The 15,892-nt window shown below is 34.6% G+C and overlaps 1 protein-coding gene across 1 annotated transcript in view; it reads left to right on the forward strand.

The window, feature by feature from the left end:
• Exd2 (Exonuclease 3'-5' domain-containing 2) overlaps positions 1-15,892 on the forward strand; it is a 154,461-nt gene that overhangs the window by 91,399 nt on the left and 47,170 nt on the right. Inside the window, exons 6-7 of the mRNA XM_090392453.1 lie at positions 384-584; positions 11,976-12,141. Coding sequence (XP_090248579.1) covers positions 384-584; positions 11,976-12,141 — 367 coding nt within the window. The remainder of the gene's footprint in view (positions 1-383; positions 585-11,975; positions 12,142-15,892) is intronic.

Genomic DNA, 15,892 nt, shown 5'->3' on the forward strand with positions numbered 1-15,892 from the left:
AACATGTTCATCCTGAAGTCATTGCACCATCATGGATATGAATCTGAAGCATTCTAACCAAATAAATAAAATTAAATATATTGTTATCTTACTCCACTACATATATATAGGTTGGATATATGTGGAGAATAAAATACTTGCAGTAAATCAAGCTCATTAAAATATAACAGACCATTATCAACTGTGTTCTAAAAAAATTGTTTTATTTTATAATATGAAAACAACATTGTAGTTAGATCCTTCAAATATATTTATCAGCATGTAATAGAGTGAATATATATAAATATCAGATAGTTTTATAAATATATATGGAGGAATTGTATACAGCATAAGGATATATTATATAAAATATATTATAAAACTAATATTATATATAATTATAGATAAAATATGCTGCTGAAGATGCATTTATAGCAGCTCAGATATTTGAAGCACTATTAAAGCAACATCTGACTAAAAGAAGATGGTTTGGGTCTTATTTTAATTTCCCTACACGAGATGAAATTGTGAAAGAGGCTATGAATCTTTGTAATGGCAAAATTGATGTTCAGTTTAAAGACCATTTTTCTTGCTCCCCTTCAAAGGTATGTTATGTTTTGCATAAAATTTATATCCACAGAATTGCAAAGTATATAAATGGAAACATTTAATTAAGAATTAGCTTTACCCATAAAGTACAGTTGTTTTATTTTTTTCTTTTTTTCATAAATGAAGCTGAAATTTCATAGGAAATGAATGGTCATTCTAATCACTAATTCTTAATTAAATGGAAACATTTAATTAAGAATTAGCTTTACCCATAAAGTACAGTTTTTTTTTTTTTTTTCCCATAAATGAAGCTGAAATTTCATAGGAAATGAATGGTCATCCTAATCACAAAAGCAATATACTTCTCATTGGTTTTTGATTAGAATAGAAAAAAAACAGATTAATCACAAAAATCGACCATAGGATCAGTTTACATTTCTTTGCAGATTTCTGTGGATGGGATCTTGTTGAAAGTTTAGTCCATTTATGTAAAGCATGTCCAGTAAAAGTTCTGATTTTTGTAAATGACTCATCTTTTTCTTCACTTGAAGAGAAAGAGAACTGAGACTTCCCAGTTGAACTGTTTCAGCAGAAGTGTAGGGTAATGAATCAAAACAACTCTAGATCTAAAGAGGCCTTGTCTTTCATTTTGGATAGACTACCAATATATATATATATATATATATATATATTTTTTTTTAAGAATTGAATGAATATAATTGAATACACGCACACACAACACACACACAAACACACACACACACACACACACACATATATATATATATAGAGAGAGAGAGAGAGTGTGTGTGTCACAGTAAACATCACATTTATTGTTGTTCCTTGAGGAAGTTAGTGAGCAAACTGCTGCATCTATCTCAAAACACTGTATGCAAGATCTTCCTGGAGAAAAGTATCTGCTTGAATTTCTTTGCTTACAGAGATCCATTATGCCACTGTATCAAATATTGCTTACTCTCTTTAGTGTCACATGAGAAATCTAGGTTTTATCTCCTGCACAACATGGTGGTTACAAAACTCAGAAATGGCAACATAATTGAGACGTACAGTACATTACCATTTATTGACAATAACATTTCCATTGCAAATATGTTTTAGTTGTGTATTTGTCTGTTACATCTCTAAGCCAGTTAGCATGTACATCATGTATGATAAGACCATAGAATATGCAATTCTTAACTGGTCTGACAAAAGGACTCAGAGACTTATGTAGAGACCAAATATGAAGCTTTTTCAAGCCACTTCAGGCCTCCAGTCAGTGGTTGTGATAAGTCTTTTTGGTGGTAGATGAAATTTGGCTGCCATCTGAAGATATCATGTTCATAGTGAAGTTTGAACAAACATCCTTTTGGTTTGAATAGCAGAGTATACTATCCTCTCAACTTATCAAACCAACAAGCTATGACACTGTTTTACATCATTCGTGTGGATCCTATCCATATTCTTCACTGATTTTCATTTGCACAGTAACTGGAAATTTAAATTTTCGCAAGTTATATACAACACTGCAATTTTGCTACATGGTGCCATTATAACACCAGGTGACATGCACTTATTGGGATGTTTCCCATGGGCCACAAAAATTTGGCAAGTTTATGCATCTGTGAGTGAAAATGCCAGGTCTGGTTTTGTCAGCATTAGTTTTAAGAAATATATCATTTTGCTATTGGCAAGGAGTCTTCATTGGGTTGAACTGTTTGGAATTATGTCTGAAGCAACTAAGGTCTGAAGCCTGTGTATTATGTTTATTAATCGGCATGTTCTTCTAGTCAGATTGCCAAATTCACTTTCCTCCCAGAAACTCACATTGAAAACCTACGACTACTGGCTAACTTACCTATAGTTGAAGGTGTGTTAATCATCCATATGAAGATTCTTCACGTCCTAGATGGATTCAAACTCAGGTCTGTCTAGTTAAAGGGCATTCATCTTTATAGAACTATGGAGGTTCCACCAGAATTCTGTTGAATATGTGGCATTTATACATAGTGCAGTAAATTAGTAATTATTAGCATGATGAGACTGTGAAGATATGATTAACCTAAAATAAAAGAATGTTATTTATTTTAATTTGTTTCAATGTTGCTTATTCCCTTTTGAGGAATTAAAAAAAAGTACTAGGGGATTTATTTATTGTTAATGATAAAATAAGGTAAAATAATTTCCCAACAAAGAACAAACTGCAGTTTATTTTCATCATTTGCATCTACTATATTCAGATCATAAAATAATCATCGCAATATTTTTGATTTTCTATTTTAATTAATGGCTCTTTGTTCGTTTGAGTATATTGCATCTCCATTATTACTGTTTTTTCATTTTAATATTGAACTAGGATTTAACCATAGATTTGTAATTATCAGAGAAAAACCATATCAATTATGTGAACCAGATTTCAAATTCATTGAAACCCTCATAACTGAAGAAATAAATAACCATTTATTCATGGACACAAGAAAGTTTGTTTATAAGATATAACATATTTAACCAAATATTTTTATGTGAAACTTGCAAATCATCTTCACTATAAAACTGACAATTCAAAATGGTAGAATAGTGATATAAAATTGATACAAATAACAACAGACATTATTGTTTATAATAATTAAGTCTGAGGCTTTACATTCAATAAGGCAGTGCATCATACTGATTTATGTTAGAATGATGTAGTATTGTCTCCATATAACATGCTTTTTGACTCTTCTTTCTTAAGGAATTATTTTTGGTAGTATTATTTAAATTAGTATGTTTTAGAAAGGAAGTACATATTGACACATCTTATCCTAAATGGAAAAATATTTGTATCATTACACTTGAAGTTTCTCATGATGTTACATGTGATATTTATAAAAATTTGCAAAACATTTTAGTACAGTAGGAAACTAGTGTCGGTCTCTTAGCCATGCAACTTGCATTTGCAATTACTTCATTTAGCATGTATACATGCATAATTTATCAGTGCACTGCAAATTATTACTGATAACATTATTATTTATAGCACTTAAGAAATTGGCAAAGAACATATGATTATATGATGAAGATACTTACAGCAAAGGGAATAACTAGTTTGAAGGAAGTTTGGTTTTCCAGCTGTAAGTGCTTGTATGAAAGAAGAGCACTTCATGAGGAAATCTGTTTCTTTGTTTGTTTGTATGGAGAATTTGAGGTGGGGGGGGGGGTCAACAATAATTGCTTAATGTAATAGCAAGAAAAGGGGGAGAAAGAAAATATAATAAAAATCAAGTAAAGGATTTTGTCGTAAACAGAAAGCTAATAAACTTATTGCTTTTTAAATTTTTTTTCTTTCACAAGAAAAAAATCATCTTTCTATGCCTCTATGGTATGGCCTTCTTGATTTGTCGCCTCCATCTCTACCTATACAAAACTTTATTTGTCTACTTTGGACATTGAAATATGATGTTGCTGCTGCTTCTTCTTTTTTCGCCATGCCTTATCCCGTGTTAAACAGGGTCGGCATTCCCATCTTTAATCTTCTTCTTCCAGATTCTCTGGTCCAAGGCATCTTCCAGACTCCATCCTTTCTCCCTAAGATCCTCTGCCACCTTATCCCTCCATCTGAGTTTGGGCCTGCCTCTTTTCCTCCTTCCCTCCACCTCCATATGCTCCACTCGTTTACTAACATACTCCTCACTCCTTCTCTCTACATGACCGAACCACCTCAGCCTGCTTTCTTGTACCTTCTTACTGATCGTCCCTCTGATGTAGTCATTCCTTATCCTGTCCTTCTTTGTCACACCACTCATCCATCTCAACATCCGCATCTCTGCCACCTCTATCTTCCTCTCCTGTGCCTTTGTTATAGGCCACATCTCTGTGCCATGGAGCATCACCGGCCTCACCACCATCTTATACAGCTTTCCTTTCATCTTACAACTAACTCTCTCGTTGCACAGGACCCCCCCCCCCCCCATCTTCCTCCAGTTCATCCAGCCGAATGTTATTCAGTGCTGTATTTATACCGTCCAGGTTACCATTCCTCTCGACGATCAACCTGAGGTACTTGAATTTCTTCCCTGACGTTAACCTTTCACCCTGGAGTCGTATGGTCATATCCTCGTCACTCCCCATTGATATATATTCGGTCTTTACCCGATTAATTTTCATGCCTCTCTCTCTCCTCCAAACCTTTCTCCATTCTTAAAGGGTCTTTTCAAGCTTCTCTCGGGATGATTTGCAGAGAACAATTTCATCGGCAAACATCATGCTCCATGGCACCTCCTTCTTGACATCCTCCACTAGTACATCCATGACCAGATCAAAGAGGTAGGGGCTCAGAGCTGATCCCTGATGGAGCCCTATGACAATGAGGAACCCCTCTGTCATGCTTGACACTAGACCTGACCTGAGTTTTCGTTCCCTCATACATCTCCTTTACCAACCTCACGTACTACACCTCCATACTTCCTGTCTGGCCACTCTGTCGTATGCCTTTTCCAGGTCTATAAACACCATATGTAGCTCTGCCTGCATCTCCCTATATTTCTCCATCAATTGCCTTAGTGCAAATATTGCATCCGTTGTCCCTCTTCCTGGCATAAATTCAAACTGCTCCTCATCAATTTTTGTTTCCCGCCATATCCTTCCTTCAATTACTCTTTCCTATATCTTCAACATGTGTGACATCAGCTTGATCCCTCTATAGTTGCCACAATCTTGAACATCTCCTTTTCCCTTGTAGATTGGGACGAGAATGCTTTTCCTCCATTCCTCTGGTATCTTTTCCTGTTGGGCTATTTTCCTCATCAGATTCCATAACATGTCTACGCCCTCGCTGCCCAAGCTTCTCCACACTTCTCCAGGTATCTGGTCTGCCCCCACAGCCTTTCCATTCTTCGTTTTTCTCAGTGCCCAATACACTTGCTCTCTGCTTATGTCCTGCACCGATCCTTCGTTTGCCTCTCCATCCTCACACCTCTCTCTTGGATTCTCCTCATTTAGTAGATTACAAAAATATTCTTCCCATCTTCCTCTAATTTTGTCCTCCTCTTGTAGTACTACTCCTGTGGCATCCTTTATCAGCTTAACTGATGTTATGTCTTTTGAGGCCTTATATCTAGCTTTCGCTATTCTCAACAACTTAGCTTCACCACTGTTTCTCTCCAGTACTTCATGAACCTCTTCAATTGCCCTTGACTTTGCCCTTGCCGCAGCTCTCTTTGCACTTTTCTTCGCTAATCTATATGCCTCCTTGTCGGCTCTAGTTCCAGTCATGTCCCATTTTTTCTTTGCCTCTTTCTTTTCCCTGATCTCCAACTGTACCTCCTCATTCCACCACCATGCCTCCTTATCTTCGGGCGGCCCCTTTCCTGATGTTATACCGAGCACCTCTTCTCCAATTTTTCTAATATTCCGACTATTTATGTCCCACCATTCTTCCACATCCTCTGGTAACTTCATTCCTTCCAGTACCTTTTCTTTAAACTCATTCATTAGACCTTCCTCTTCCAATTTCCACCACTTTATTTTCCTATCTTTCTGCCACTTTTGTCTATTCTTCTTTTCCCCTTTTATATCACAGTCTACCACAACCAACCTGTGCTGTGCCGCTACACTTTCTCCGTTAATCACTTTACAGTTTTTCACTTCCTTCAGATGTTTCCTTCTGCACATAATATAGTCAATCTGACTCATCCTATCCCTGCTCTTATAAGTTATCAGGTGTCCAACGCTCTTCTTAAACCACGTGTTAGCTGTAGTCAGGTCGAAGGCCACAGCATGCTCTGTGATTCTTTTACCTTCTTCATTTCTTTCACCACTACTCCAACCCCCATTCACCCTTTCTTCACCACTTCGTTGCCTTCCTACATGCCCATTCAGGTCTGCTCCAATGATCACTCTCTCACCATCAGGGAATTCCCATTACTACCTGGTCTAGTTCTCTCCAGAATGCCTCTTCCTCATCACAACCTACTTGTGGAGCATATCCACAACACTATCACAGCCACGCTTCTTCCAATCTCAAGCTTAACACTCATAATCCGATCGTTCTTCCGGCACACCTTGCAGACTCCACCCTTAAGCTCCTTGTCGATGATGATTCCAACTCCATTTCTTCCATTCTCATTCACCCTGCTGTAAAATAGTTATATCCTTCTGCCAGCTCCTTTGTTTTATTGCCCTTCTACCTTGTCTCCTGCACACACAAGATCTTCAGCTTTCTTCTTCTCATCATGTCTACTATCTCCTTACTCTTCTCATTCATTGTACCCACATTCAGTGACCCGATTCTTACTTTACACACTCTCTCTCTCTCTCTGTTGGACTCACTTCTTTAGCCGAACCCGTTCTTGGTTCGGTACCCCAAGCCCACTTCTCACAGTCCTCGGGCGACAGAACTGCACGTCGCTTACGGGAAACGCCCTAGCCGTTGTCCTTTCTCTGTTATTCAGCATTTCATCCCTAGTTTTGGCATGTTTTTTTACGGCCGGATGCCCTTCCTGATGCCAACCCTCCCCATTTATCCGGACTTGTGACCGGCACAGAGATGGGCTAACTTGCCCTTCCCAATGGCTGGGCTATGATGTAATATGAAATATGACGTTGCTATCTTTGATTATTATAATTTTACTATTGATAGTTTTCCTATGAATACATCATTTTCCATTTGAAAAACGTGCACTGTAACTTTCTGAGCTCGATTAAATTAGATTTTTAGGTTTTTTTAATAGAATTGGTATAATTCGTGGTTGTATCTTATTCTCCAGAGACCATTATCAAATATTTATTTGATATTATCGAATAAATTAATATGAAATAAACATTATCAAATATTTATTAAGGTTTTTGCTTTCAAAAGCTGAAATGAAGTTCTCTACCCTCATGGTGGGTTGCACACCTGTAGGTAACATTTGGACAAATTATTGACTTGTGTATCTGTATTTTATTCTTCAGTGATTATCTTTTGACCTGAATACACACACGAGAGAGAGAGAGAGTAAAAAGCCTGATTACTTTTCTTTATATGATTCTGCACTTCTATCACTCCATTTGGATGGCTTATAATCATTTACTCCTAAATATTTAAATTGTTTCACAGTCTCTATTTCAAGGTTCTCAATTTTCACACCTGTGTCAGTTAGCTGATTTTTTCTGGTATTAATCATTGTTTTGATTTTTGTTGATTAATTTTTTAGCCCTTTCTCATGTGCTAATTTGCTGATTCCAAATATATTTCTTCTGCTTTCCGCTTGGTTTTTGACATAATGTTAATGTCATCAGCATATGCTACAGTGTGCACTTATTTTATTTTATTTTATTATTTTTTTTATTAGAGTGTCTTTAGTATATACTAGCAGTGATGATCAGATATTCCAGAGCTAAGTTAAAAAAGCATTCATCTAGACGGTCTCCTTATTTTAATTTGAGAGTTATGGACAGGGATGAGTTAAATTGTTTTCTATTTTAATCTGTGTTTCTGAATTTTCCATTGTTAATCTTGTAAGTCTTATTAGCTTATCTGGTATTCCAAAGTGTATCATAATCTCATAATTTTTCTCTATTAATGCAGTCATATTCTTGTTGGAAATCATTAAAAAATTTAATGAATATTTATACCCAATTCATGAAATTTATCTAATAATTGTTTAATCATAATGTATTTAATCAGTTGTAGATTTCTCTTTTCTAAAAAAGCAATCTCCATAAGTGGTTTTAATTTGTTCTTCAAAATAGAGGTAAATACTTTGTATATATTGGGCAAATAAATTCTAGTTTCTTATCTTGTTTCCTTCTTGCTGCTTTCAAGAACTCTGCAGGAATTTTGTCTGTACCCAAAGAAAAGCTAAGCTATCATTTATGTGGATATTCCTATGATTCACTGACTCTATTTATCATTTTAGTCACCTTTAAAATTGACAGTACTTTTTCTCTAACACAGAAGCTGACAGATGAGTTTAGTGAACAAAGCAGGCTGTGTACCAGTGTCTATTTTTGTAATTTAATTGTGGGACAGTGAAAAAAAAAGAAATTATGGCCTTTTTTGTTTTGTTTTTTGTTATTGGCCTATGACATCCTTCTCTCATTAGAATTCCCATTTGATTTGATAATATAATAAAAATAGAATTAATAAACAGTTTAGGAAACCAATTTCTAAACATTGCAAGTGAAACTTTTTTTTCCGAAAATGTTATTATTTACCACTTTTTTTTTTTTTTTTTGAACTGAAGGCTACTGAAAGTTTCAGTGAGTACGTGATTTTATAATAATCTGAAGAACACTCTTTTGTCCTAGGAATGGTGTGCATCTCCATAGTACATGTAGCATTTCTTCAAGTTACTGATCCTTCAAATCTGCAACCAAAAAATCAATTTCAACTTGATTAAATAAAGTTATATTACTGTGTGTGTGTGTGTGTGTGTGTGTGTGTGTGTGTGTGTGTGTGTGTGTGTGTGTGTGTGTGTGTGTGTGTGTGTTAAAGAGTAGTGATGATAAAAGACATCCATGTTATAATTTATTGGGTTCTAGTTTGATACTTTGTTCCTAATTCGACTGCTTTGAAGTTAAATCGATAAAGATTTTTGATTGCTACTGTTATTTAGTTTAAAGTTTCATTGTAAGCAAGAATTTCTGTTCACACAGTCAGAGGCTTTCCTGTAGTCTAAAATAAATCACCCTATGTCGCTAACAGATAAGCTTAGGTGTTGACAGTTATTCATGACTTATTTTTAACAGTATTAACAACACCCCACAATTTTATCAAAGAGATGTTTTATTAACTGCTTATATTTCACTGAATTTCAACTGAGCATCATCAGAGCATAGCACTTGTACACGTGGCAGTGAGTAAATGAAACAATACAATTGCAATGGACAAAAGATCTAAAGTCATATTTTTTGGCACCCTCTAACGGGAAAGAAAAAAAAACGCTATGCGGGATTTTCTCTTAGGATAAGTCTCCCAAATTTTTGGCAAATTAATGCAACCATATTTGTTAAGGTTGGGAGAATTCTTCAAAGCCATTGCTGACTCAAAAAATAATCTTTCAGATCTGTAACAACTACTAAATAGTACATTCGTTTTCCTCAATCTAATCCTGTGTGAAGGAATGTCCAAAGCATGGTCTGCCAGTCCTGACTTGCCATAGTAATAGTAGCGAATGTATCTTTCATGTTCTTCCAGGTAGATGTTGACTGATCTTCCTGTTTGCCCATAATAGGCCAAGTCACAGTCACAGGGAACTTCATACACTCCTGGGTGTGTATGAAGGCAAGCAGATCAGAGTTGCTAGTTTGACATGAGGTTTGAAAGTGGTGCAAAGGCCATGTTTTGTTAGTCTTTGTTTGAGTTGTAATTCAGCAGTTAGAATTGAAGGAAGTTCAGAAAGGTGGTTTAATGTTAAATCTGGTGTCAGACAAGGATGTACATTATCCCCTCTGTTATTCATTATCTATATGGATCACATTATGAAGGAAAGTGGTATTAAAACTGATATGAAAATTGGAGATGTTAATCTCAGCTCTTTGATTTATGTCGATGATATTATACTTCTAAATAAATCCGCTACAAGTCTGCAAGATTCCCTGACTATAAATTGAATAACTGTTGTAATTGTGGCAATAACAAGACAAAGAAAATAGGCAGAAGCATTGAAAATATCAACTGCATTGTGAATGGGGAAAACCTATAGAACAAGTAAAACATTTCAGCTGCTTAGGCACGATATTTAGTGAGGATGGTAAATTAAATATGGAAATAGACAACAGAATCAACAAAGCTGGTATGGTAGGAAGTCAACTGAATAAATTTATATGGAATAAGAGGGAAATTAGTTAAAACACCAAATTAGCTGTATACAAGACAGTGTTCGAACCAATTTTAACTTATGGATCTGAGAGCTGGGTTAGAAGTAAAACACTTGACCAAAGACTAAAGACCACAGATATGAGAGGCCTGAGAAAGATTAGGGGGGGGGGGGGGGGGAATGACAGATGGCATCATTGACAATATCATATTAAAAACAAGAATATTAGGAAAGAACTTGACATTGTCAGCATCCAGGAATGTGTTAGCTGAGCTAATCTCAGGTGGTATAGTCCCTTAAACAGAATGGGAGAGGAAAGATTAGCGAAACAAGTGTTCTCTGTCAGTTTGGAAGAAAAAAGACCCAAAGGAAGACCAAGATATAGGTGGACTGATATGGAAAATGTGCCTTAGAAGATAGAAATATAAGATCTGATAATGTTGCAATCTTGACAGGTAACAGACTGATTTCGAGAAAAAATTGTAGATAGAAAGTTAGTAATGATGCAGATTTTTCATGTAGTACTATCATATCCTGTACACCCCTTGAGGGCATATATCAGGAGTTTGATGATGATGGATATGCAGGAAGATAAGTTGATTTAAAATCAGATGTAAGACAAGAGTACACACACTATCTCAACTGTTATTCATCATTATGTGGATTGCATTATGAAGAAGAAAGTATCATTAAATCTGATTTTGAAATTGGAAATGCTAATCTCAGCTCTTTACTTATGCAGATGATGTTATATTCCTAATAAATCCAGTACAAGTCTGCAGGATTCCTAAATAAACTAAATTGAGTAACTGCAACAAATTTGGCATGAAAATAAGCAATAAAAAGACACACTTGTGAAAATAGGAACATTGAAAACATCAGTTGCATCCTAAATGTAGAAGAACTTATAGAACAATTAAAACACTTTGACTATTATGTGGAATAAGAGAGAGAGAGAGAAATTAATGAAACACTGAACTAGCTGTATGCTGTTCAAATCAATATTAACATATGGTTCTGATAGCTACATTAGAAGTATAGCAGTTGATCATTATGAGAGTTCTCAGAAATTACACAAAAACGAATATATTTTGAAGGAATTTAACATTGTTAGCATTCAGGAATAGCTAATCTCATGTGGAATTGGTGACTTAAACAGAATAGGAGAGGAGAGGTTAGCAAAGTAGTGGTTATGATTCTAGAATATCAGGAAACAGAATGAAGAACTACAAGATGGATTTTCAGTAAGAAGTGTCTTAAAAAACTAAAATATAAAATCTAACAATATTGAAGTGTCCTGATGAATTTTCCCCCATATTAACGGATTAATATGGAGGAAAATTGTTGATAGGAAGTTAACAATAATATAAACTTTTCTTGTTGTACTGTGGAAATATCCTACATACGAATTTGTTGATGATTGCGAACTTATTCCAGTTTCTGTGCAAACCATTTTTCAAAATTTTCCTAGGAAATGATGTTATTAAATATAATTTCCTAGGAAATTATATAACATGTTATTCTGTTTCATCCTCTCTTACACAGTCTTCTAACTGGTGTTCGTTTACTTTATTTGTATATAATTTTGGTTTCTCTACCAATAGAAATGACTTGTAAATGTTTTCATTTCATATGCATTATAGTGTTAATGATTTTTACTTCCAGGGTTTACTTGGTAATGTATCTGATCATAAATGTAATTTCACTCGTGCTTACAACAGCCGAAAGAAGCCATTATACCATAACTGTTACATTTTAGCACCAGATAATGAATTGCTCTGTACTTGTGATGTGAAAAAAGCTCAGTGGTATCTAGAAAAAAATCTGGGAGGTAGAGTTTCCTTTTTTTTATTGTTTTCTTTTCCCCTGTTTCATTTACTGTTATTTGTTATAATATGAGATTTATATAATTTGAAAATAAGAATTTTAATTTCATGACAGCTTTATCTTTTACAAGTAACATTTGTTTATATAAGGAAGGGGGATACACATTCACACCACGGTCTAAAATGCACTAAGTTCTTTGGTAAAATGAATTTTTGAAATGAATTATTTAAATATTTGAATAAATGTTCAATTTAATTTAACACTGGATAGGGCAACCTTTCTAAAAAAAAAGAAAAATCAAAAGAAACCCTATAAAATTTGGTTTGATAATGCAAATCCAACAACAACATTCACATCCACTTCATACATGTGTGGTCTCAACAGACAAATGATGTTCACCATCATTTACAACATTTAGATCTGATCTCTTGTTTTTAGATGAACATTAGCTTGATACTGCATTAATCAGTACTCCATGTTAACTATCTGAACTGCATTCTTCATGATTCATTTTGCTGCATGGGTAGAACTTTCACATTCATGTGATCTAACATTCTCTTTTTGATTGTCCCTGGTTCAAAATTTACTTGTAATTTGATTTTTTGCAGTTTACCTACCCATGTAGTGAGGTCTTCTTTGGTGACATTGAATTCAATGATTTTGAAAAAAACAGAAAAAAAAATTCACATAATCACAGTTAGCTTGACAAAATCTCCAGCTTTGCTTTCTCAGACTACATTAAAGCTTATAACAACTGCAGGAAACTTGCCTTCTGTACAAATGACAGTTATATGTTTAAGTTCCTTACCAATTTCATTGAATACAACTTCAGCTCATCAATGCCTTTACTTTTCTTATACATTCAAATGGCATCAAAGAACATCACTTAAAGACAAAATCAAGTCATTGCTTTCTGACATTTGCTTTTCTCCTCAAACAGATAACTTAGACATCTAACTGTCTACTGTATCAGAAACAGTGGACCATTTAAACAAAGAAAGTCAACTGGTCCTGTGGTGTCCTTCACTGTGATCTTTTGTTGTTGTTTTTTATGACTTCCACTCACTGAAGGCGAGTGGGAGTCATAAACCTATAGTATAATAATACCATGAGTGAGTTAAGGGTGTTTTTTCTGTTTTTATTAATTTTATATAATTTTTTTACTTTTTACATAAATGGGGTGGTAGTCTTACATTCTTCTCATCAAGGATTAGGCATTTGCCTGTTTCAGCTTCACTGGTCTTTCCAAATCTTGTGCATCCTTTAATTGTTCTTAAAAATCTCATCTCTGCAGCATGTATTTTACTTTCATATTCATCTCTCTCTTGCCAAAACATTTGAGATATAGCATAAAAACTCTAGCAAACTGCCATTGTGTGGTGTATCCTTTATAATTGGTTGACCAGTTTCCTCTCTTGCCACTCATTACTTGTTATTGTGAATGGTTTCCTTAGATTTTAATAATAAAGAAACACGTAAAAACCACACTGATATATCTTTAATTAGTAAAAGGACATATATTCGTACTAAAATTAATAGTACATCTTCAGTGTCTGTTACAGTAATAGGAATGGAATACAAGCAAAACGTTCGGTGGATCACCTATTAAAATAAATTGTTGCCGCGTGCTAGGAAATAATAGAAAATAACAAATTTAATCTATTAAGATAAATGTTTTTTTTACATAAGATAAAAGTCTCCCAGATCTTTGAGAGAAAAAGACAGTCATTTCTATTTAAATTCGGTCGTTGTAAGATAGTTTCACAACTTTCTTTGAATAAGCATTCATATTTGAATCTGCATCTATGGAGGAGAACAGCTTTATCCCACTGGACACTATGAGTAGAGTCAATATTGTGCTGCCCCAGACTGGACTTCAGAGGTTTGTTATAATCAATATAATATTGATGTTCTTTTATTCTTTTTTCCAAAGAATGGCCAGTTTGTCCAAAATAAGAGACATCGCATTCACAAGGTATTTGGTAAATGCCAGCCAAAGATAGAGAAGACAGTTTATCCTTTGTAGAAGGTAATAAAGAAGAAATTTTGTTGATAGGAATATATGTTGGAATCAATTGATACTTTTTCAGAATTCTACCTATAGGTTCTGAGATTCCTGGAATGCACGGAATAGAAACTCTGCGGACTGTTGAATAAACTGTAGGTATTGGAACATACGAGTCAAGTATCTGTTAGATTTGATTGGAGTTGTAATCATTTGATTCCATTAACTTTTTAATGATGGAAAGTTCTTGTTGTAAGATTATTGGGGAAGAGCAAACTTTATGTGCTCTATGAATTAGAGATTTAAGAATGCCAAATTTTTGAGACGTGTGGTGCGCAGACTTTTTGTGAATGTATCTGCCAGTAAATGTGGGTTTTCGAAAGACGCTTGTAGATAAGATATCAGAAGAAGTTCTAGTAAGGAGGATGTCCAAAAATGGTAAAGTACCAGAGTTTTCTTTTTCCATAGTGAATTGGATGTGTGGGTGAAGGTTATTTATCTGTTGTAGAAAAGTGGAAAGTTCATCTTCAGTGTGTGTGGCCAAACAGCAAAAACATCATCGACGTAATGGTACCAAAGAGATGGTTGAGGATGAATGAATGAGAACATAGTATCTTCGAATTGTTTCAAATAGTAGTTTGCCAAAGGTGGGGACAGAGGGATACCCATGGCAGTACCTTCAATTTGTTTGTAGATTTTGTTTTTCCAACTGAAATAACCTGAATGACATATTCGAATATCCTTGCGATATCTGGAGGGTAATCTTCATATAAAGAATTGACTGTGTCAGTTAATGGGATATTGGTGAACAGAGAAATGATGTCAAAACTGACTAACATTTCAGAATCTGTAATTTTAATATCTTTGATTTTTTTCAAGAAAATCTGTTGAGTTTTTTATATAGGATCTGGAATGACCAGTGAGAGCACTTAAGGAACATGATAATATTTTTGCAATTCGATAAGTTGGAGAATCAATGCAATTTACGATAGGTCGTACAGGACAGCCTTCTTTATGGATTTTAGGGAGTCCATATAGACGAGGAGTTCTTCCAAAGTAGGTGCGTATTTTATCCACGTAGTTAGGATCCCGACTGATAACCTCATCAAGTAATTTATTTAGTTGTTTAATTTGTGAATTAGTAGGATTACATGTGATCTCTTGGTAGGTCATGGTGTCTTCTAATAGGCTGAATACTTTTGTCTCATAGTCAGTCTTATTCATGATTACAATAGCTTTTCCTTTATCGGCCTTAGAAATGGATATTGTATTATCTTTTCTTAAAGAAGTTAGACCTTTGATTTCAGCATTTGATAAATTTCATGGAGGTAATTTGGCTTTTGAATAACGAAGTCGTAACTTCAAAATGTAGTTTGTTGGCATATTCACTAGAAAGTCCTGATAGATTGCATTCTGTATTATGTAAGAAATCAAGATAAGGAATGCACGTGGCAACAATTGTATTTTAATAGGTGATCCACCGAACGTTTTGCTTGTATTCCATTCCTATTACTGTAACAGACACTGAAGATGTACTATTAATTTTAGTACGAAATATATGTCCTTTTACTAATTAAAGATATCACAGTGATTTTTACGTGTTTCTTTATTATTTAATTTACTATGCCACAGGTTCCTCTAAAAATCAGATTCCTTAGATTTTCCTACCAATGCAGGAGTGCTCATTCAACTCTTATTAGAGCAAACACCATTTTGACAAAATTACTCAACTCTAACAAACTGCTAAAGA

The sequence above is a fragment of the Typopeltis vanoorti genome, chromosome 5, assembly GCF_054136105.1.
Source record: "Typopeltis vanoorti isolate ZY-2024b chromosome 5, IOZ_Tvanoo_1.0, whole genome shotgun sequence".
Classification (NCBI taxonomy): Eukaryota; Metazoa; Arthropoda; class Arachnida; order Uropygi; family Thelyphonidae; genus Typopeltis; species Typopeltis vanoorti.